At 35.9% G+C, this 24,094-nt stretch overlaps 1 protein-coding gene across 1 annotated transcript in view; it reads right to left on the minus strand.

The window, feature by feature from the left end:
- Positions 1-759: 759 nt before the first annotated feature.
- Positions 760-24,094, minus strand: part of LOC145691986 (protein takeout-like) — an 89,124-nt gene continuing 65,789 nt past the window's right edge. The window contains exons 5-6 of the mRNA XM_081767282.1: positions 7,886-8,035; positions 760-2,100 (exon numbers count right to left, since the gene is read on the minus strand). Of these exons, the coding sequence (XP_081623408.1) occupies positions 1,934-2,100; positions 7,886-8,035 (317 nt within the window). The 3' untranslated portion in view covers positions 760-1,933. The remainder of the gene's footprint in view (positions 2,101-7,885; positions 8,036-24,094) is intronic.

A 24,094-nucleotide genomic window follows, 5' to 3' on the forward strand; every position in this document is an offset into this window, starting at 1 on the left:
CATCTCGACCAAGTAGTAACAGAAATGAACCACTTATTTTGTTCCTTTTAACATTTCAAACATTACTTTTAAGTCTGTACGAGATCATCATTGCTGTCGAATATTCCACATTTTTTTATTGCTAAGCAAATTAATCATAACTAGAAATTTCCATTTAGCTTCTAAATGGAATATTCAAGGTTTATCGTATTAACACTGCTTTTCTTAATACTGTCATTTTTATCATACAACTTAGAAGAAACTAAAATTTTATCCAAAGTGAATACTTATATTACTAATTTGTGTTGCAGTTTCGGCAATATATCATAATAGTCATATTGTCGTACCTATTATCCATAATAGCATTTTAGACTTTTAATATCTTTACTCATACCTTCAAGGCCAAGTCTGTAGGATTGCACAAGTTTTCATTTGCATGGCTCCAGACCTAATCAAGGCTATAACAAACTTGCTAGTTCCTCGACTGCAAGCTTGTTTCAGTTTTGACAATAATACATAATATAGGGCTAGCTATATATATATATATATATATATATATATATATATATATATATATATATATATATATATATATATATATATATATATATTAATTGACACACCTATCAAGCATGACTTTAAAATTTCCACTTGGCAAAGCCATACACAGAAATAACCTCTAAGGCTAAGTCTAACGCGCAAACATTCTTGCGCAGCCTTTATTCTTACATTTGGTCTAAGCATATACAGGTTTTTACGTCAAAGCTATCTGGACTCTGGAACAACTGGAAATCAACTTCAAGAATCTCTGACAATCTGAAAATTACCCGAAAACTTTCTATCATAGGAAAATTAGAAGACTGTTGCTAACCCAAAAAAAAAAAAAAAGTTTAGTTTCGATAAACTTACAATTGCAATATTATAAGTAGAATTCAATACAATTATATGTTCGGAATACAGTATATTAATTTCACAAACAATTAAATTGTTGCGTCAGTTTTAGGAAATTGAAGTAATGAACACTCATTGATAAAGAGTTTTCTGATAAAGTAATTATGCGCTACATAAAACAAAAACACTTAATGTTAAGCCATATATAAATTATTATTGAAAATAAAATGTTTTACGTATCAAAATAATTAATTGACTTTACATATTAAATTATACTTTTATACATGATTAGGTTTGCCACCTCTCTCTAAGAATGTAGTCTGATCCCGACAAAAAATAAATAAATATATAAATAAAAATAAAATTAAAAAATATAAAATAAAACCATCATTCCAAATTACACATTGTTTGGCGGCACACCAAATTATCCAAAAGACAAATTATGATACAGAAATTTTTAGTGGTGTTTGGAAATTTCGATCGACTATATGTGCCACCAGTGGCGTATTTACGATTTTGTTTAGGTGGGGGGCTTTGCTAACTTTAGTCCTAGAAATGTGAAAATTTACAACATATGACATTTACTTTAATATGGTAAATACAATTTCGGGAAGGGGAAATTAAGCCCGGAAGCCCCCACTAAATACGCCACTGTATGTCACCTACTATGAAAACATCAATATGGCTCCAAAGGTGTTTTTACTATAAGTTCGCAGCAGAGTGGAACTCCAGTTCGAATATCAGCTCCAATGGTATTATTAGTTGTTTGTACCGGATCAATGGTGTGTAACTGTTCAACCAGTCGCGAGCAAACTATACATGCAAATTTTCTATTTCGTGTGTTTTTGATTTAAACTTTTATTGCAATCTTCGTTCATTAATATATGTTTTTCTTTCTTATATTCTTAAGAAATAGTTGCACATACAAATTTCGATAGGAGGAACCAAAGATCTACATATTTTCAATAAGTATGTCAAAGAGATGGCCACTTTATACATAATAATGTACAAGTTTATATAATAATTGATACTTAGTAAACATTGTGGCATGTTCCATATTTTCCTAGAATCCAGGAAATATTTCATTGTACGGAACTTTGTCAAAAAATCTTTTCGCCAGAAGATAATAAAGTTCTCCAAATGTATCTTCTACGGTAGTTTTCATTTGACGAATCACAGCTTTGGCATTATTATTCATAAAATTGTTCATGAATTCAGTGTTGAGAAATCCTGAAAGAACAAAGATAAAAAAAAAATGAAGATATTAATTAGACCCTATTAAAATAATATAACCTTCATTGTTGCAGGAAGAAAGACATTTAAAGTTATTTATTTTTGTAAGAAACATAAATGATACACATATGCACTGTAATCTAATAAACTAAATGTTAAAATAAAAATACTTTTTAAATAGGGTCTACTCATTTCACAAGCGTTAAAATTTTAAAGAGGTTTCATTAACCAAAACTCTTTTTTATATATTTACCTACCCTCTTGATTCGTCCGTCCGAGAGACAAATAAATAAATAAATAAAAAATCAAGAACTACTTGATCAATCTTCTTCGAATTTGATTAGGATGCAGAGAGTCAAAAAATAGGAATGGAGTTCGTTTCTCAAGCTGATATTCGAACTGGAGTTGGCAAAAATCAACTATATCCGATTTTAACGTTAATCGCTATAGACAAAAATTTTAATATCTATAGAAAGACAGTTTTCTGCGATCGATTGGGCTTTCCAAAAATAATTCCATCTCTACTCTAATCTATCGAGGGTGCCGCGGTGGCTGAGTAGTAGAGCGTTTACCTCTGGTGCTTGGAGTCCCGGGTTCAATCTCGTCCTCCGTCAAGTGAACGTTGTGGTGGACAAACACCGTGTGCGTGGGTTTTCTAGGGGTTCTTCCGTTTCCTCCCACTTTCTTCATTCCACCATTTCTTTCATCACTCATCATCACCGTCCCCTTTAGCCTATCCAGCATAACCGTGGAACGTAAAATTCAAAGATTTCATTTCATTTTCATTTTTCTAATCTATCTATTAAAGCCAGAAGTGGCAAAGAACTAATCACTTCCGCTATAGAGTGAAAACAGTAACGACTAGCGAGAGGCAGTTTTGTGCACTTAATTGGGAGTCTCAAGAATATATTCTATCTCCATACTTATTTCCCCATTAAAATCAGAAGTCAGGAAAAATCAACCACTCCTCGGTTTTCACTGTAATCACTAGGACAACCCAAAAGCATAAAAAGCATAACAGAAATTTACACATATGGTTGGTACCTTGAACATGATTGTGGTTGTCTAAGGGTCCACAAGAAACTAATTTTAAAAGCACAATAGAGCATAATTTTAGAAAATAAAGCATGAAAGCATAATTTAAAATATTCTTGGAAAATTCTGTTGTAACTGCAAGTTTAATATACTATATTAATATTTTAAATTAAATTTAACATTGTAAATTTTAAAACCAATATTTACAATGCAAAATTCTTGAGAACATAACAATGCAACAATGAATAGCTTATTTTTATTTCTGTAAACTTTTTGGTGTAATCCTTTGATATGAAGAGAAAAAAGTAAAGAAGAAGAATTTTTTTTAAGCCAACAATGAATATTACACAAGCACTCCACATTATATTGTTATGTGCACCTTTTGAACTTGAGCGCTTTCTGTACTTTTTGGTGGCAAATTATACTTTCAATTTCTGCATATATGGCCCTCTTAGGTCCACACAAGTGATAGAAAAAAATGACTCGAGTAAAGCATATGTCTTTACAGTGTATTAAGTAAAAAGTTCATTAAGTATGAAAGAAACTGGTTACATAAAATATTAATAAATAAATAAAAATATTTAGAATATTTAATGTATACTAATATACATTGTACACGATTAATGTAAAACAATTAAATTAACAATAAAGCATAATAAAGCATAAATTGAAAAATTTAAAGCACAATTCAACAAAAAACAAAGCATAATGTGGGTTGCTCAAGTGATCACTAGTAAACAGGGCGATAGAGAGAGAGGAAGGATTTCCTGTAATCCATTAAGCGTCTTAATAGGTAGAATGAGGAGAACAAAGGGAAAGAAGCAATTTGCAATCTATAGAAGGTCTATAACGAATTTAGAAACCCAGCATTATTATAATCTCTCATATTGATATATTAACAATACCTTGTGATTTACTACAAATGAGCGTCTCGGGGAAACACAATGGTGACATTTTCTAACTTTGGAGTAAACTAGAAAAGGAAGTTCAACATTCCCAACATTTCCATCCAATTCAATACAATGATACATTCCAAACAAGCTTCACCTAACATCTGCAGGTACATTTTGGAAACAAAACTACTTACATAATGTTCTCTAGTTTGAGCCCAACCAATTACACCTAATAATAACTCAATTTCACCGGGGTTCGCGATGGCTCATTGGTAGAGCGTTCACCTGTGGGGCATGAGGTTGCTGGTTCGATTCCAGCTCTCGCTAAGTGAATCTTGTGGTGGATAAAAAACATCGTGTGTTAGGGTTTTTTGGGGGTTCTCTCGTTTCCTCCCACTTTCTTTATACCATCGTTTCATTCATTTCTCTTCATCACCTTTAGCCCTTTAACCTAACCGCGGTACATAAAACTCAAAGATTTCAGTTTCATTGGAAATGTCTTCTCCTGACCCGTTCACGTATGATATAAAATATCCCATTTTAAGGAAGTTCATGTCACAAGCGTTTCTTTTCCTTTTTCATATTTTTAAGTATCTACGGTTAACAAAAGTTCTCCGTATCAAAAAGTTGGGGTGGGAAATGTTTGTAGAGAAAAAAGGGAAAGTAATATGATTCTTCTGAAAGTTTTCAGAGAAAAGAAATTGAAACATACAACAAGACTGTATTTAAAAAAAAAAAAAAAAATGCTTACTGAAGCAGTGTTTCACCTTCTTTTGGTAGAATGTGAACTACTGGTAAGTAATGAATCCAGTGAATACAACGCTTTCTAAAAAATGAACGTACCTAAATGTACCTCTCAGGAGTTATTCAGAGTAGGATTTTTCTTCCTACATGGGGCCTCGTCCATAATAGCATGTAAAATATAAGTTTGATACATTAAACATATGTATAAATTTACCAACCGCTACCGTACAAGATAAAATACTTATATTTGTGTGTAATTTTAGTTGATTTTTCCATTTCATATAATTATAATCAGTGAGGTATTTACGATTTTGTCTCGGGGGGCTTTACTTGTTTCGGGAGGAGTTTTGCTAACTGAAGTCCTGGAAATATGAAAATTCTGTAATATATGCAAAACAATAAAAAGTTGTGATAATATTTCGGTGAGTGCTTAAGCCAGGAAGCCACCCCGTTAAATATGCCGCTCTATAGAATACAATACTAAATATTTTGCGTTGATTCAAATAAAGTATTTTTTTTCTAAGCGTTAACATTTCTATTGAAGTGATTATCACGTCATGCATTAATTAAATGTAGTATTGTACTAAGTTTAAAGTGCGAGATGCAAGTAACAAATGCTTATCCAAGAAATTTGACAGCTAACTGTAAGAGTGTACTTTCTTTTTCTCTCTCTCCATTTTCAAATATGCAGGAAATGAAAACAGCAACTGAGGAAAAATTCCCCTCATCCTCCTCCAAATTCCAGACAGAACAAAATATGAACTGAACTTTAAAATATCTGTAGTGGAGCTACACACGTATTCCATTATTACATGTGTGTTTTTCTCATGTAAATATTTGTTGAATAATAATAATAATAATAATAATAATAATAATAATAATAATAATAATAATAATAATAATAATAATAATAATAATAATAGACTATTTCCCGTCTACGTTTGCTTTTGTATTCATTCTCTCTTGTTAAATTAAACAAAAAAACTACTATGAATACATGAACATAAATTCAACTCTAAACAGCTATAAAAGTTTTCTTTTTAATAAATAGATTTAGTATTTCTCTGCTTAACTCTTTAACGAAAATAAAATTCTTACTGTAATTTTAAGCATTTTATGATACATTAATTGTTATTTGTGTTATTAGTTTATCGGGCCTATCCTACTTGTGTGATTACGCTTCGCCACTGAACACCTATTAATGTCTGTTAAAGTGACACCTTATTGGGAAAGGTACATATGTGCACTTTCCGATGCACAATTCAGTGTGTCAATGATTATGCGGCAAGGGGCAAAAATATCAGCAGGCGTACAGTAGCAAGGGTAAGCCAGTGCTGTAAGAGCACCGCTGACAAGATCAAGTCGTCTAAATATCAAGATCAAGTCGCGAGAGTGAAAAGGAAACGGGCATGTCCAGCCAGGACATCATGCGCTTTGAGAAATATTAGGTCATTAGTTGTGAAGGAGAACTACCCACGCAAAGCAACCCTGCCACCTCATGCAGGATATTACAAGGCATGGTGTGTGGTATCATAAAGGACAATTTGGGACTGAAAAACATCATAAGGCGATGGGGCATAAGTTATCACCAGGGCACATTCAAGAGAGATTCAAGAACGCAAGAAATTTGTATGAACAGTATTTCTCAGGTGACAAATCGCAGTGAGTTGTCACTCAGGATGAAGCCTGGATCTGCCTTGATGACACGAATAACCCCAGGGCCATTTTTTATTCACCAAATGATGCGAAGGGTCAAGGCGAGTTTATCTGTGAATGTTGCGAGAAGTTTTCGGAAGGCTTCATGGTGGTGGCAGGTTTCTGCGCCCGTGGGAAGTTGACAATACATCGCGTGGATTCGAAGGCCAAGGTGAGTACAGTCTACTTTCAACCGAACATCATGGAACCCTTATACACAACGCAAATTCCACAGTTGTATGTCAGGGACGCTCGGAAAGTGTGGATCCACATGGAGAAAGTATCGAGTCACACTGCTATCAGTTCTGTTACATATTATCGGCGAATGGCCACGGAGATTGGTGTGTCTGTTATACCCTTCTCGTCCGTACCTGTGAAGTCACCAGATGCGTCGCCGATGGATTTCTGCGCCTTTGGCCTTCTGAAACCAAGCCTCGCGCGAAGGTGTTCCATCAGCATAGCGGGGCTCTGGAAAACTTGTCAGGCGGTGTGGTCTACAATTCTCCCTACACATTTTCGACGCGCACTGCTTCAGTGGAAATTGCGTTGTAGGGCGATAGTCCAGGCTCGTGGCCACCACATGGAGCATCACCGTTGCTGGAAGAAGGGATTGTCGTGAGCAGGTGAACGCTTAAACTTTGGCCATCTTAGGTGAATTGACCTTTTGTAGTAAAACCATCAGTTAAAAACAGCACGGTAGATTTGGATTTTCCTTCGTTGGTAATGCACTAGCAGATACAGACTTGATTATTCTAAGATTAAGACTCCTGTAAAGATAAATGAATACTATACATTTTCTTTTGTATTCCTTTCGAAAGGATTGATCAATGAAATTACACATTTATTATCTCGTAGATCATGTACAAAGGGTGAAGCATTTTCAGTTAGTAATTTTTAACTTGGCGCCCGTACGTAACAAGAGGCATGATATACTAACATGTTATGCTAACTTGTTTATGATTTAAGAATTATTGGTAGCCAAAGAACTCGATCGTGTAATAACGTATAATTTACATTTAAAAAATTTGACTCAAACGTCAATATATGCATATGGGAGTTTTCTCTCTGTGGTGTGTTTAAGTGTTTAACATGCATCTGTAAGAACCTCAACCTAACGGAATATCATTATCTTTCAATATCAGCCAGGTCACAAAATAGTGATTCCCGGCGGGAGCTCATGTTCTTCGGATTCCATGTTAATCAGTAGGTCCACGTCTCATATAATCTCGTTCCTGAACGGGATGTTAAACTCAAAATGAACTCAACTCAACTCTATATGGCCTTTATATAATGAAACTTACGCTGAAATAAATAAAAACTGTACTTTGAGTTGTAAAATACTTATCTAAGTCCATACCAAATTAGATGAGGAAAAGCTGAAAACAAAATAAAACAAAAATAAAAAGAAGTCATACCGAGGTAAGTTTCTCCATTAAATAAATTCTCTAAATGGAAATGGGCCTTCTCGGACTGAATACTGACTCGAAATCTTCTTAAGTCCATATAAAGGACGCCATTCTTGGTCTTAGGTTTTCCTTCAAGCGTCCATCTTACTTGAGTATCAACTAAAATTGAAAGAAAAGAATTAGTAGTGAAAATTAAAAAGAAAAGTTATCTTCATTTAGGTTTATAGAATTGACGTGCTACGATTGTGCTAAAAATATTTTATGAATTGTTTTGTTTGGTTATTTATTTGATATATATTGTCGGTTTTTTGCCAAGAGCGAGGGTATATAGATAGAACATGATCTACTAAATAAAATGGGGTTTCAACTATTGTAAGTTGTTCGGCATTTTGCGACTACGAATTACCTGGGACCTCATTCACCAGAGACGAAATCAGAGAAAAGAAGATTCACAAACAAAAGGTTTTCTTTTTTCTCTTCTTTTTGCTTTCCTTAAACTTACCAAAACAACATCTCTCAGCTGCACTTCTCTACCATGACCTTTATCTCATTGCTTTTGCACCAACAGACTTAAGTACTCATTTCTAAACCGGTCTCGCAATTGTTGTCTAATAGCACTCAACCTCTTGTATCTCTTGATCAATAATGTCTCTTCCACTCGGTCCAGGTCAGGCACTCCAAATTCTGGAACATCCTGTATGAACATAGCGGGTGTTAAAGCAACAAAATCCTCTGTGTCCTTTGATATATATGTCAGAGGACGACATTTAATTACGAATTCGCAGTCACATAAAACAGTAGACAACTCCTCAAAATTCAAGGAAGCTTTTCCTAGTATTCTTCGCAACAGATTTTTTCATCTCCCACCATCCACCTCACCATGGAGCTCCTGGGGGAATAAATTTCCATTGAATTTTATATACAGAGCAACTCAGTTCTATTTCTTTCCAATCAATAAACTTAAACAAATTATCAGTGCCAACAAATTTCGTTCCAACGTCACTGTACACTACCTTTGGTCTACCTCGTCGTGCAATAAATCTTCTCATTGCCAGCATGAATTCACAGGAAGACAAGGAAGACAGTAACTCTAAATGCACAGCTCTATACACCGCACAAGTAAATATCACTATTTAAACTTTATTTCCATCATTCAATATAAGCGGTCCTGTCAAATCAATTCCTGTTATCTCAAATCCTAACGCATCACGCACTCTATCATCAGGCAAGGGACTTGTAACTGTAGTCATTCTTGCAGCGTCTTGTTTCCTGCATGTGACACATTTTCGAATTACATTCCGTACAGTTTTTCTTCCGCGCAATATCCAGTAATTTTCTCTTAACTTACATAATAAAATTTGGGTTCCTGCATGGTTCATCCTAACATGTTCCTCATTAAACATTCTGTGAACTAACTCATGATCTGACGGAAGTACAAATGGATTCCTGAAGTTCTCTTTATCATCTCTTCTAACAATCTTCGTTTTGACCCGGATCAAGTTTTCTTCGTCTTTGAAAGTCATCAACGTCTTCAATTTCTCACTGTGGTCATTAAAACTCACCTTTTGCATGAGATATATTAACCGCCTTTCTGCAGCGTTGAGCTCCTGTACAGTCAACTCTCCGACATTTCTCTTAACTGGTACAGTCCGACAATTTATAATAGTAGTAGGCCCCCCCGTATGTCCAGCCGAGTCAGCAAAAATTTTCTCGATTCTGATTGGCTGAGAGAGGTCACGTGACTTTAGGCCCCGCCCACGCGGGAAATTCAAATTTTCAGGTCACGTGGTATGACGTCATGAGTCACCCTCATTCTCTTTTATGACCAAGATTTTTGAAATTTGTTCCCTTTTACGGGTAAGATGAGTGTTTCTGATTGGTTGACAGCTGTCACGTGATCTTAGACCCTGGGATATTTGAAAATTTGTTCCCTTTTTACGGGTAAGATGAATGCTTTGGTACCACGATGTTGATTGGCTGATAGAGGTCACGTGATCTTAGACCCTGGGATATTTGAAATTCGTTCCCTTTTATGGGTAACATGAACGCTTTGGTACCACGATGTTGATTGGTTGATAGAGGTCACGTTATCTTAGGCTTTGGGTTTTATTAAAATTCGTTCCCTTTTATGGGTAAGATGAGTGGTTTGGTACCTTGATTTTGATTGGTTGATAGAGGACACGTGATCTCAGACCTTGGGATTTTTTTAAAAAATTTGGATATCCTTTTTGATGAGTGCTTTGGTACCTCGATTTTGATTGAAGGATAGAAGTCACATGATCTTAACCACACCCCCAATGCTAAAAATTCAGTGATATGACGGCGATCCACTCTTGACCGGGGTTTTAGAATTATGTTCCCTTTTATTGATATGTACTGAAGTTCACCTTAAATATTATCGTTTCCTTTCATGGGTAAGATGGTTCTTACCTTATATGTTTACGTATGGAGATCCTGTCCTGGAATTAGTAGCCTATGTCTCTGAAAGGAACAGTGGTGAAAGAGGGGTCCATCATTGTCGCTTGTAGATTTCTTATAACACATTGTTGTGAGTTCGCTTAGTAAGCGCTTCATTAATGGAAATAGTGTTGCCAGATTTTTCTTACCGAAACTGCTCCGATTCTTTTCGAAACGGTTCCGCAGAGTACAAGAAATTTTAATCTAAAATTTTTTCGAACTAAAAAAATTTCAAAACAAAATTTTTCGAACTAAAAAAATTTCAAAATTAAAAATTTTTCGAACTAAAAAATTTGTAACTAAAAATTTTTCGAACCAAAAAATTGAAACAAAAAATTTTTCGAACTAAAAATTTGAAACAAAAATTTCGAAAAAATTTCGAACAAAAAATTTTAAACTAAAAACTTTCGAACTAAATTTTCAAATCAAAAAAATTTCGAACCCCAAAAAAAATTTCGAACTAAAAATTTTAAAGAAAAATTTTTCGAACGAAAAAAATATTTTAAACTAAAAACTTTCGAACTAAATTTTCAAGTCAAAATTTTTTCGAACTAAAAATTTTAAAAATTTTCGAACCAATTTTTAAAAAACAAGTTTCGAACTAAAGATGTAAACCGCATTTGAAAATTTTCAAATCAATTTTTTTCAACTAAATTAAAAACCAAATTTTGGACACTAAAAATTAATTTTTCGAACAAATCATGTAAACCAAATTTTGGATATATTTTCCACCTTAAATTTTCATGATTACCATGATTTGAAAACAAGTGTTTAAGGTTTCAAGAAATAATAAAACACATTTTTTTTTTCAAATTGTTGTATTTTAACGAAAGGTATGTGCTCTTCTCATACAAGGTGATTAACATAATAAATACAGGATCTAGTTTAATGAATATGTTGCACGTGTCATCATCTTCGAATGTTGTAGACGTATCCTGTAAAGAAAAAGAAGAAACAATGGATTACTTTATGAATTTCTTTTTCCTGAAACAATAAAAACGAGTCAATATTGATAAGAGAGAAATAAAACTTACTCGTAAATGATGGATGTGTTTAGTTTCATCTTCCTCCTCGGGTACGAGATGACTGCATTTCTACCACTGATGGTGGTTTATGAACTCTTCTGGGTACTGCATTTTTCTTGGTGTTGCTCCTTTATGGTAAAGGTTCCCCCTTGGATACGAGATGACTGCATTTCTTCCACTGATGGTGTTGGTGGTTTATGAACTCTTCTGGGTACTTCATTTCTTCTTGGTGTTGCTGTTTTGTGGTTAAGGAGGGGAAAAAAAGGGAAAAGGAAAAAAGAAATGGCGGCCTCATTGGGTGTTTACAGTTTTTTCTTCATCTTCTTCTTTTTCCAGTTCCAACTTCTGTTTTTTAACGTACCCGTACGGAACCGTATCATAGGAATTGAGTTCTTTAAATCGACGTTTTGTGTACTGGATGCTGTACATTTTTTCTTCTTTGCGTGTGACGATGGTATGGTCTTTGGTCCTGCATATTTTATGAGGGATGGTAATAGTGACTTGTCCACGGCATTGATTTGTTATCATTTCTTTTAGTGTGTTGAAATTTAATTGCTGTCCTGCATTGTAGTTTAATGTAAAACCTCTATTTTTACATATGTAGCTGGTGATGTTAGTATCTGGATTGTATATTTCTAAGCTGTAATTTTTTGGTCCTCCACTAACAAATGTCTTGATGTACGCTCGTTGGCCGTAAGACTCCATTTCATCCGATAAGCATCCCAAGTACGTTGAAGGTTCAATGGTTGGCTCTCCGGGCTTTTCTGTAAATATCACAGAATCCGTGTCGAAATATAAAACACGTTCCTGCAACATTTCCAGGTACTTGTACAGTTCCAGACGTGCCTGACATGTTGTAAATGCACCTAAAACGACATTGGTGTTTCGGTTTTGAACAGGCACATGTTCATTGTACTCCCAGAACGCATATAACATCGTATCATTGATGGGTACAATTTGATGGAGTTTAATGTCGGGGGAAGTGAGTTTTTCATAAAATTCTTCCGGCCGATCAATAATTGTGGTCTGGCTAAAGTTTGTACGCTGAGAAAGTTTTCCCCATAATGCGTTCACACAAAGCTTAGATAAACTTCTTCGTGCAGGATTATTTTCAATTTTGGTCGGATCCAATGCAATACCTTCACGCTCCAGGACGGTTTGTAGAAATTTTGATTTGTCTTCTTCGCTGACACAGGAACTGGGCCAGCCAGAAGCTTCCATTTTCGATTTCAAAAACGTATTGATATATTCCGTGAACAAGCCACCTGTTTTCGTGATGGGATCATATTGTTCAATGTCATAATCCCAAATTTCAAAGATTTCCACCGGTTGATATCCCAATTCTATTGCTTTCTGTATTTCATATGATACCCAAGTTCCAGTGAGGCATCGCTCCTGGTCGTTGTGCGTACACGTTGCTGTAGGGTCTGGGTTCATTTCTTCGGCACAAGCAGCACACAGTGGAAAGAGTAGTTTCTTGTTGCATCGGTAAGGCAGGAGACCATGATAAAGATGTTGACTTGGTAATATCGTCATTTTGATCAGACCATTGACTTTATTTATTGGTGGTATATTTTCATCACCCTGTAGATAAATTCTAGGATGGCCTACAGGGTATTTAGCACACTTATTTATGTAAGGATAAAGTGAAACAATATCGAAATATTTTATTACTTCTCCTGCTTTTTCGTCGACTTGGTGGTACAATTTCACGCAATTGGTCCTTCCTCCAAAAAAGCTATCTCTTGGATTTAATGGTCTGCGGTTCATGTACGGGTGATTCTTCAGATACGTCGCCATTGCTGGATTTTGTTTTAAGAACTGTTTAAATTCGCACTCCCACATTTCATGTACAATGTACCCCAATTCACGCAGTCTTGCATTTTTTCGTTGCGTTCGTTCATAACGGAATTCCATGGTGTCTTCTGGATTACCGTAGATGGGCTGATTACGGCCTGTAGTAATACATACTTTACACCCGTGATAAAAGCAGCCGGCATGCTCATAGACGTGCTCCTCTAGCGTCTCAGGATCTTGGTAGTAGCCATCAACATGGAATCCCGCAATAAACACTTCTTTTTGTCGAGCCGCATGTAAGATTTGTTTTCCTTCGGTTTTTTCAATGTAGGCCAGCCATTGCATTGCAGCGATCGATTGGGTACTTCTCCATCGATAACCATGTGCCGGTAGAATTCCAATGGTGTTGGGTTTGAGGAAATTCCGGCGGAATACTAAATTGGAAGCACTTGCAATCGTGATCGTCTCCAAGAAGGGATTCACTTTGGTTTCTGCTTCAAATGACGTCATAAACGAAACGCATGCTTGTCGCAGTACATTGACATCTTGAATACAATACTTGAGAATTTCTTTCTGGAAATCAAACGTATCATTGCGATGATCGTTGTACCACTGCATGAACTTGTTCCTGTCTTCGACGGCCATTTCATTTGCACCATAATACTTTGTTTCTGGAAGTGGTCCAATATACGATTGATTCTCCTTGGTGTTGAAGAAATGCGGGAAGTAGCCTTTGGTTGCGGGTAAATTGAACGCTTTGGACAATTTACTTAATGCCATAGGTAGGAAGTTCAACGAGTCAATGAACGTCAGATTATTCAAGGTTAAACTCAATATCTTGGTCCCATTTAATATGACGTCGGGTCTCCATTGGCATTGTTCTACCATGGTCTTTAGAATAAAATGCCCATCGTATCCCTTCGAGTTATGAGCGAGACAGAAAATCCTATTTATATTGGGACGACGTTCCCGCAAGTACTGGAGAAAATCATAAATTGGATCGTCCCCTTGGAAAATATGTTGGCGCTGACCACACGTACTGCAAGACTGCTGGATATTAGCGTTTTCAACACATGCATAACATACTTGTTGTGCAACCAATAAATTCGGAACATGTACATACATATTATCATCAATATTTTTGTCCTGCATAGATTCTATATCATAGAAAATCAACAAGGCTTTCTTTGCGTGCATGAGTGATGGAACACCTGGTTTCAAGCATTGTCGATCAGGAAGCATAAAACATTGATGGGATCCTGGAACAATCTTCTTACAAACATTACAAAAAATCTCATTACAGTCATGAATGCGTTGTCCACTTCGTACAAAAGAATATACTCTGTAACATTTAGTACATTGCTTCACCATTTTGCATACAGGTTCCCCCTGATGATATACAATATTACGATGATTGTTAAAACATTCTTCGCCGTAAAATTGACGATTGCAGTCGTTGCACAATATCGGTGTTTGGTTTTTGTCGCATAGAGGTCTCTGTAAGCATTTGGAGCACGTTACAGGACAATTTTTCACATGTTCATTACGTTTACTATACTTTTTATGGCACGCTTCACAGTAGAACTTGGTTGCAAAACAAGCAGTTAAAGATTGGATGATGTCAAAGTGGCCAGCCAAACAAATCAAATTTATGGGAGTGCGATTTTCATCATTGGGCCCCTCGTACATGATGTCACGGCCTGTGAAACTGGTATACACAGTAATTTTATATTCTTTGAGGTATGCCTGGAATTGTCGAATTTCATTTACACTGGCACCATGATCCAAATTCACTCCTGCATTTGAACACAACGCATCCACTTCATCGTCCACAACACATTTCGATTGATGTTGATACTGCTTATGTCGTTTCATATCTACATTCTTGTATTTTTTCAGGCCAATAGCAATAACAAGGGCGTACGCCAGGCACCTTGAATCTTGATTTTTTACTCGTACAATCCCACGTTTGCAACGTAACAATTCTTCGTTTTGTAGTATTTCTTGCCGCAAACCGCCGTAGCCACGTGGAATATCCACACGATGGAAATGAACGGTGAATGGCTCGTGCAGGAGAAATGCATTATTACTTTGTAAAACTCTTTCGAACGAAGCCCACATCGTTTCCAGTGTTAGGTTTCACGCTTGGCGAAAACTCACCCAAAATGGTTTATTCGTGTTGCGTGGCGATATTACCGATAAACCAACCATCGCCTCATCGTCGACATTGGCTAACAAATGGTCCAGCATTGCTTGGAAACTATTATGCACGTATTGGATAATATCGGTTCCTACGGGTGGTGCATTAAATTGAATTTCGAGCATTCTGCCCTCAATGTTAAATCGTCTATAATGACGAGTGATTTCATTACGAACAGTAAAACCCGATTCGGCCATGGTTAAGAAAGGAGAAAACAGACAAACAGGTAGAATTACGATAAAGTATGTAATGGGAAAAAAGGAATTGACCAGCGTGAATTTACTACAAAAGAAAAGAAGGAAGAAAAATCTTAATCACCTGATAAACAGGAAATCATAACATTCATGATAAATTCTTAACTAAGTAATTCATGTAAAGGTCCTGAGTTTGATTCCCTGGCGGTGACGTTCAGAATCTCATTATGAAAGCACGCGTACTAGAAATCAAAGTTTTTAAAAAATAATTATGTTACTTAAATGAGTGTTTTATTGCTGTCATACTCGAGACCATTACATCAGCATTTAACTGACCTACCATTCTATAGTGATAAAAAGAATGCATGAATGAATGTTTCATCAGTACTGAGATGTGACAAAGTATGCGTAAGCATTTTTCCACTCACAACGACCTTTAAATGATGCGTTTGCAAGTTGAAGAGATTCATCAAACATTAACGTTACACATACGTAATTGTCAAAACAAAATCTGTATAGCGTAAAACTTTTAACCAAATATTCATGCACTCTTTTTTATTTAAGCGGTTAGCGTACATGCTTCTAACGTGGAAGTCACTGCTTCAATCCTCGGTGGGGTTTGTTTCGCTGTCAAGCCTTTTCTGAAATTTAATATTCTCACGCGTTATCATACATTCTTTTCAAAACTAAGCTAAGTAGTTGACGTACACACCTCTGGCCCGGGTTCAATCCCGGGTGGTTGTTCGAATATTACGTTAAGCTGAAGGGTGCGCTAAACTAAAACCATTGTTTCAAACGGCATCGAACAATATTATTCTCAGGCATAGTTTCTGAAATTTTGTAATGCATTCTTTTCAAAACTAAGCGCACACATTTTTAGCCATGGTTCAATTCCTGACGGGAGTTCACATTCAACATTAAGCTGAAGGGACGCTAAACCATATCATTTATCGTGCTTAGTTTTAATGTGTGGGGGTTCCTGATTCGTACTCCCACTTTCCCATTCCACTAATTCCTTCATAGTCTAAATATTTCGTACTAAAAGTAAAACATTGTATGAGTGATCCGTCCACAAATATGAAATAAAAATGATTTTCGAATCATGTGTGAAAAATAAAATCTCACTGAACTTACCTCAAATTCAATGAAGAAAAAGTCGGTGCAATGAAGACACTTTTTAAAAGTAGACCTTCTCATTCGATAGTTGAGAGCGGTGTAGGATTTGAAAAATGAAATTTAGATTTTTATTTAGGTCGCTGTGAAAACGATGTCATCATCAACCAATCAGAAACGAGGAAATTTATAAAATGACATCACAACGAACCAATCAAAACGCTCGCTGCTTTTGTCATGAATCACGAACCAAAACGATGTGTAACAATCGATCGTGACGTCATTCACGTTTCTCAATAGTTACAACATCTAGTATCGCAATTCCGATCATGACATCATCCCAAAATGCTTTCTGCCAGGATCATGTCACTACCTGTCGTAAATTGTGACGACATTTCATTTTCCTCATATTCCATACGAGAATGTCAATGTTTGCTTTTTTCATGAATCATGCTGACACGATCGTAGTAAAACAAAAGTAATACGATCCGCTGACGTTCGCATTTTCAATCATATGTGCTTCTATGTCAACACACAAAACAAAAGTCTATCAGCATTTTATTTTAATCCACGAACGAAAGCGTTACACTGCCACATTTATTTTCTTAAAGTATAAGTGTATCCTTTTCAAGAACCATGGTTCGAAACTCACCAAGCATGATTAAATCCAATCTCATTTAAGCGGTTAGCATACACATCTTTGATTTGAAAGACCAGAGTTCGATTCCTGAAAAACATTTCTTAGGATTTTTCTAAAACTTGATTTAAATTTCTAGTTCGAAAATTTTAAAAGTTTAGTTCGATAAAAAGTTTGATTTGAAAATTTGTAGATGTGATTTACATCTTTAGTTCGAAACTTTTGTTTTTAAAAAATGTTTTAGTTCGACAAAATTTTGTTTCAATTTTGGGTCGAAAAATTTTGATTTGAAAATTTAGTTCGAAAGCTTTTAGTTTAAAATATTTTTTCGTTCGAAAAATTTTTGATTTGAAAATTTGGTTCGAAAGTTTTTAGTTTAAATTTTTTTTCCGAAAAATTTTTAATTTTTTAGTTCGATTTTTTTTGGGGTTCGAAAATTTATATTTTTTAGTTCGAAAATTTTTTAGTTCGAAAAATTTTTGTTTAAAATTTTTAGTTTTGAAATTTTTTTAGTTCGAAAAAATTTTAGATTAAAATTTCTTGTACTCTGCGGAACCGTTTCGAAAATAATCGGAGCAGTTTCGGTAAGAAAAATCTGGCAACACTATTTCCATTAATGAAGCGCTTACTAAGCGAACTCACAACAATGTGTTATAAGAAATCTACAAGCGACAATGATGGACCCCTCTTTCACCACTGTTCCTTTCAGAGACATAGGCTACTAATTCCAGGACAGGATCTCCATACGTAAACATATAAGGTAAGAACCATCTTACCCATGAAAGGAAACGATAATATTTAAGGTGAACTTCAGTACATATCAATAAAAGGGAACATAATTCTAAAACCCCGGTCAAGAGTGGATCGCCGTCATATCACTGAATTTTTAGCATTGGGGGTGTGGTTAAGATCATGTGACTTCTATCCTTCAATCAAAATCGAGGTACCAAAGCACTCATCAAAAAGGATATCCAAATTTTTTAAAAAAATCCCAAGGTCTGAGATCACGTGTCCTCTATCAACCAATCAAAATCAAGGTACCAAACCACTCATCTTACCCATAAAAGGGAACGAATTTTAATAAAACCCAAAGCCTAAGATAACGTGACCTCTATCAACCAATCAACATCGTGGTACCAAAGCGTTCATGTTACCCATAAAAGGGAACGAATTTCAAATATCCCAGGGTCTAAGATCACGTGACCTCTATCAACCAATCAGAATCAGGTATCAAAACACTCATCTTAACCGTAAAAGGGAACAAATTTCAACCTAAGATCACGTGACCTCTATCAGCCAATCAACATCGTGGTACCAAAGCATTCATCTTACCCGTAAAAAGGGAACAAATTTTCAAATATCCCAGGGTCTAAGATCACGTGACAGCTGTCAACCAATCAGAAACACTCATCTTACCCGTAAAAGGGAACAAATTTCAAAAATCTTGGTCATGAAAGAGAATGAGGGTGACTCATGACGTCATACCACGTGACCTGAAAATTTGAATTTCCCGCGTGGGCGGGGCCTAAAGTCACGTGACCTCTCTCAGCCAATCAGAATCGAGAAAATTTTTGCTGACTCGGCTCGACATACGGGGGGGCCTACTACTATAATAAATCTACGCATCTACGCTATCATACGCAACACATTTTGGTACTTGGAGAAACGTCTCAAATACCACACATCTTTGCACTGTACAGTCATCGCAACTATCGTCTTCTTTCTTTTCTTATTTATTTCAACTTCGTCGCAAGCGCTTTCTTCTGTAGGCCAATCAGTTTTTCTTAACTTCAACCAACTTAACTCCAGTCCCCCCCACCAACGGGATTTCACAAAAGTTGCGGCATTACAACCTCTGCTGGAAATGTCCGCAGGATTAGAATTACCAGATACGTGTCTCCAACACGCTATGTCGCTCAACGAACGAATTTCCTTGACTCTATTAAACACGAACACACTCCATGCTTCGTTCTTTCGAAAACAATATAACGCAGTTGTAGAATCAGTCCAATAATTTACGGGAATATTTAATTTCAAACTACTAATAATATTCGCCAGTCGTGCACCAATGCAACATGCTAACAACTCAAGACGAGGGATGCTTATTTCCTTGATAGGAGCAACACGTGCCTTACTGGCTACCAATTGGACTACGGCTTTACCATTATGTTCACTCTTCAATTATACGACACAAGCATATGCATACTGACATGCATAACAAAATATATGCAGAGACCACGACTTCTTTGATTTATCTACCGAGAAACATCTCGATATTGCTATACGTTTTAGCGGATATAAACCTTTTACCCATCGATCAAACTTTCGTTTTACCTCAGGAGATACTTCCTCGTCCCATCCTGCTTTCTTGCGGAAACTGTCTTGTAACAAAAGTTTAGGTACTAAAGTCAAGGTGACAAGAATCCTAATGGATCGAATATGCTATGAGCTATCGCCAACAATTTCCTTCTGGTCACAGGTTCTTCAACACCTTTTAAACTATTCAGATCACACATAATAACATCTCTTTGTTTGTTCCAATACATGTCTAGAACATTGGTACTGTCCAGTGTTGGGCAAATTTCAATTGAATTAACAATTAACAATTAATCTGTAAATTTAATTGTTAATTGCAATTAACAATTGAAATAAGTAATGGTTAATTGTTAATTGCAGCTGGCCATTGAAAAAGGAGAATCAATTGCAATTGATCAATTGATTGAAAGTAATTGCAGTGGAAAGTAATTGCAATTGAATTCTGTAATTCAATTGCAATTGAAATTAATTGGCAATTGATTCAATTGCAATTGATTTCCACAGCAATTACTTTCAATTGATTGATCAATTGCAATTGATTTTCACTAATTAATTTTCAACACAGTAGTTCAGAGAGGGCGTGGGGCAATGAAAACTTTAGCCACGACCAATTGACTCACCACCCGTCGTGACCCACGACCCACCGTGACCCACTCTGGCCCACCACCCACCATAAACCACTCTTACCCACTGTGATCCACAGACCCACCAAAACCCATTGTCATCAACTCTGACCCATGATTCACGACCTCTTCTCTACTGATTAAAGAGTTTAAACTTGTAATAAAACAAGCCTATAAAATTATCACTCATCGGAGTTTGAATTTCTACGATCAATCGCTCAAGCACCGCACTAATACTGTAGAGACTTTTATAGTAAGTTTGTATCATTGCCATTATATTTGCATAACGTTTCTCTTTTGTTTTAAAAAACAGTTTGTGTGTGTGAGTGTCAGCAAGTTGAGCACCAAGAGATCCATACAAGACGGTCCTCCGGAATTCGTAAAAAAAGACAATATAACAGTAAGTTGTAAGTGTTCAGTTGTTGTGTAGTTAGTGCAAATAAACATTTATTCATTTATCACAATTAAGTTGTTTTGTGAACATTTATTCATCAGAAGGCAGAAACATTGGTCCTCCGGGCCGGATCACAGTGAACTAGCGTGTGATACAAACTGTGAATGTGTATGTGAACAATTGTTACATTGCTCTTTGTTTAGTGCTGTTCATGTGTGCAGTGACATTTATTAATTCTTCTGGAAACTATGTGAATAGACATAATTGAGAACACGTTCATCAGTGTGGACTTGTGTGTGGACTTGTGTTTATTAGCTAGTGTGAACTTACAATATTTTTCAAGATGGAGGACTCAGACAGAAGCAAGTTAGTGAAACAACGTGGTGTGTGCAAAAGTCAACTGACAAGAATTCAAAACTACGTAAGTAATATTAATTCAACAACTACAATTAGTCAGGTGAAAGTACGTAAGACTGCAATGATTGAGTTGTATAAAAAGTTCGATGAAGTACAATCACAGTTAGAAATAAATTACGAACAAGTAGAGGACGATGCATATAGAGAGGACTTTGAAACTAGTTACTATGATGTATTAGCGCAACTAGAGGATTTTATTATTCAGCGTAGCCAGGAATCTCATTCAAACAATTCCTCAAAAAATGAGAATCAGGTGTCAAATGATCAATTAAAATTGCCTCGTGTTGAATTGCCATCATTTGAAGGACGATACGAAAATTGGCTTTCATTTTCAGACAATTTTAAAGTTATGATTCATAATAACGATAACGTGTCAGTGTTGCAAAAGTTCCATTACCTTAGGAGTGCATTGAGAGGGGAGGCGTATGATTTAATAGCGAATCTGCAAGTTACAGAAGCTAACTATAAAATTGCATGGCAATTATTGAAAGACAGGTATGAAAATAAGCGTTTGATTGCAGCTACTCATGTCGGTAATTTGTTACATATTAAATGTATCACAAAGGAAACTACATCAGAATTAAGAGAATTTATTAATACAGCTACTAGTAACTTGAATGCATTACGAGCTTTAGATTTGCAGACACCACTAGAAGAGGTTTTGTTAGTTCAACATTTCGTTTCTCAATTAGACAGTAACACTAGGCGTGCGTGGGAGTTACAAATCACAGATCATTCTTTCCCTCCCTTATCAGAGTTCTTTGCTTTCTTGGAACGTAGGTGTCAAGCATTTGAAACTATAAAAAATACACCATCGCAGGAAGTAGTGTCAAGGTCAAGGGGCGATAAAAATAGACAGAGTGCTGAACCAAAACAAAAAGAAAAAACAACCAAATCATACGTGACAACAACTCAGTCTTTCTGTAACTTTTGTAAACAAAACCTAATACATCAGTTGTTTAAATGTCCTGCATTTTTAAACGCTGAAGCAAAAGAAAGACAAGACTATGTTCGAGATAATTTATTGTGTTTCAACTGTCTCAAAAAAGAATGTAAAGTTAAGACGTGAAGATCAGGTGGCTGTAAACGATGTTCCAAAAGGCATAATACCTTGCTGCATTATGATGTAATGTCAAAAACAGATGAGAAAACCAGTGTTGCTAATTCACAATCAAGAAATTTTTCGAGTCATTCTAATACGAATAGGGAAAATATGACACAAGGTTCTTATTGCATTTTCAAGGGAAAACCAAATGTTACTGTTATGTTATCTACTGCTATAGTAAATGTACGAGATGCAAATGGTAAATTACATCCATGTAGAGTATTATTAGCTTCTGCCAGTCAAAGTAATTTTGTGACTGAAGATTTAGTTCAAAGGTTGCGTCTACCTAAAAATAAACACCGAGTTCCAATTCAAGGTATTAATAGTGTGATCAGTGAAACAAAGCATTGTGTAGATGTACATATAGAATCAAGAATTCGTGAATTTCCAATTGATGTAAACTGTTTAGTTTTGCTCAAAATAACAGATAACATTCCAAGTAGGCCAATAGATCATGCTGATTGGAATTTGCCGACAGACATAGTGTATGCAGATCCTAACTTTCACCAACCAGATACTATTGACATTTTGTTAGGCGCGGAAGTATTTTTGGATATTTTGCGATCGCATAAACTAACTAGACCAGGGAATTATCCAGTAGTACAAGAGACTGAATTTGGGTATATTTTGGCGGGTAAAGTTCCTACAACAAGTGATTCTAGTATACCACAAGTGTCATTTTTTGTGCAAGAAAGTAACCTTGATAAACAGTTCAGGCATTTTGGGAGCTCGAAACTATAAATTTAACAGTCATGACTCAAGAAGAAAAGCAATGTGAACGACACTTTGAGGAAAACACTATCATAGATAGCAGTGGTCGATTCGTTGTACGTCTGCCAATGAAGCCAAACCATAAACCATTAGGGGAATCATATAATTTAGCTCTTCGTAGATTTTACCAGCTAGAAAGACGGTTGCAGCAGTGTCCAGAAATTAACGAGCAGTACTGTAACTTTATGAGGGAATATGAAGAATTAGATCATATGAAACCAGTGAAAGAAGAACATGAAGATAGTGGTATGAAATGTTATCTGCCACATCATGCAGTATTGAAACCATCCAGTACCACAACAAAGCTAAGAGTGGTTTTCGACGCTTCTGCAAAGACTTCAACGGGGGTTTCATTAAACGACATACTTATGACAGGACCAACAATCCAGTAAGATTTACATTCAATTGTCACGAGATTTCGAACCTTTCCTATTGCTTTTACGGCGGATATTCAGTCAATGTATCGAATGATTAAAGTTCATGAAGATGACATTGGACTTCAAAGAATTCTGTGGAGATATTCATCAGTGGAACCAGTCAAGATTTATGAGTTGCAGCGGGTCACATATGGTGAAGCATCATCACCATATTTGGCGACGGCGTGTCTTCGAAGGTTAGCGGAAGAAGGAAGAAGTAAATATCCTCAAGCAGCGACAGTATTGGAACGTGATTTTTATGTGGATGATGTAAGCTCAGGATGCCATAATGTTGAACAGGCGTTAAAGCTTCAGAAAGAACTTATTCAACTATTGCAAAGCAGTGGGTTTACTTTAAGAAAATGGTGTTCGAACGAGCCAGCATTGTTGGAAGCAGTGCCAGAAGAACATAGGGAAATTCACTTACCGTTTGAATTTGAGTCCGAGTCAGGTGTTTCAACATTGGGTTTATCGTGGAATCCTGCATCAGATAAGCTTCTCATCACCAACAAGTCAGTTAAAGAATGTCTCACGACCAACATACCAACCAAACGTCAAGTGACTTCGACCAGAGCAAAAATATTTGATCCTTTAGGACTCATAAGCCCAGTAGTTACTCCGTTCAAGATTTTCTTACAACAAATGTGGATCCATAAGATCAATTGGGATGATCAAATACCATCAGAGCTCTATCAGCAATGGTTAGACCTGTGTCATCATCTGCCAAGTGTTAACGAAATACAAATTGATAGA

This window comes from Thermobia domestica, chromosome 8 (assembly GCF_964235325.1).
Source record: "Thermobia domestica chromosome 8, izTheDome1.hap1.1, whole genome shotgun sequence".
NCBI classification, from domain to species: Eukaryota; Metazoa; Arthropoda; class Insecta; order Zygentoma; family Lepismatidae; genus Thermobia; species Thermobia domestica.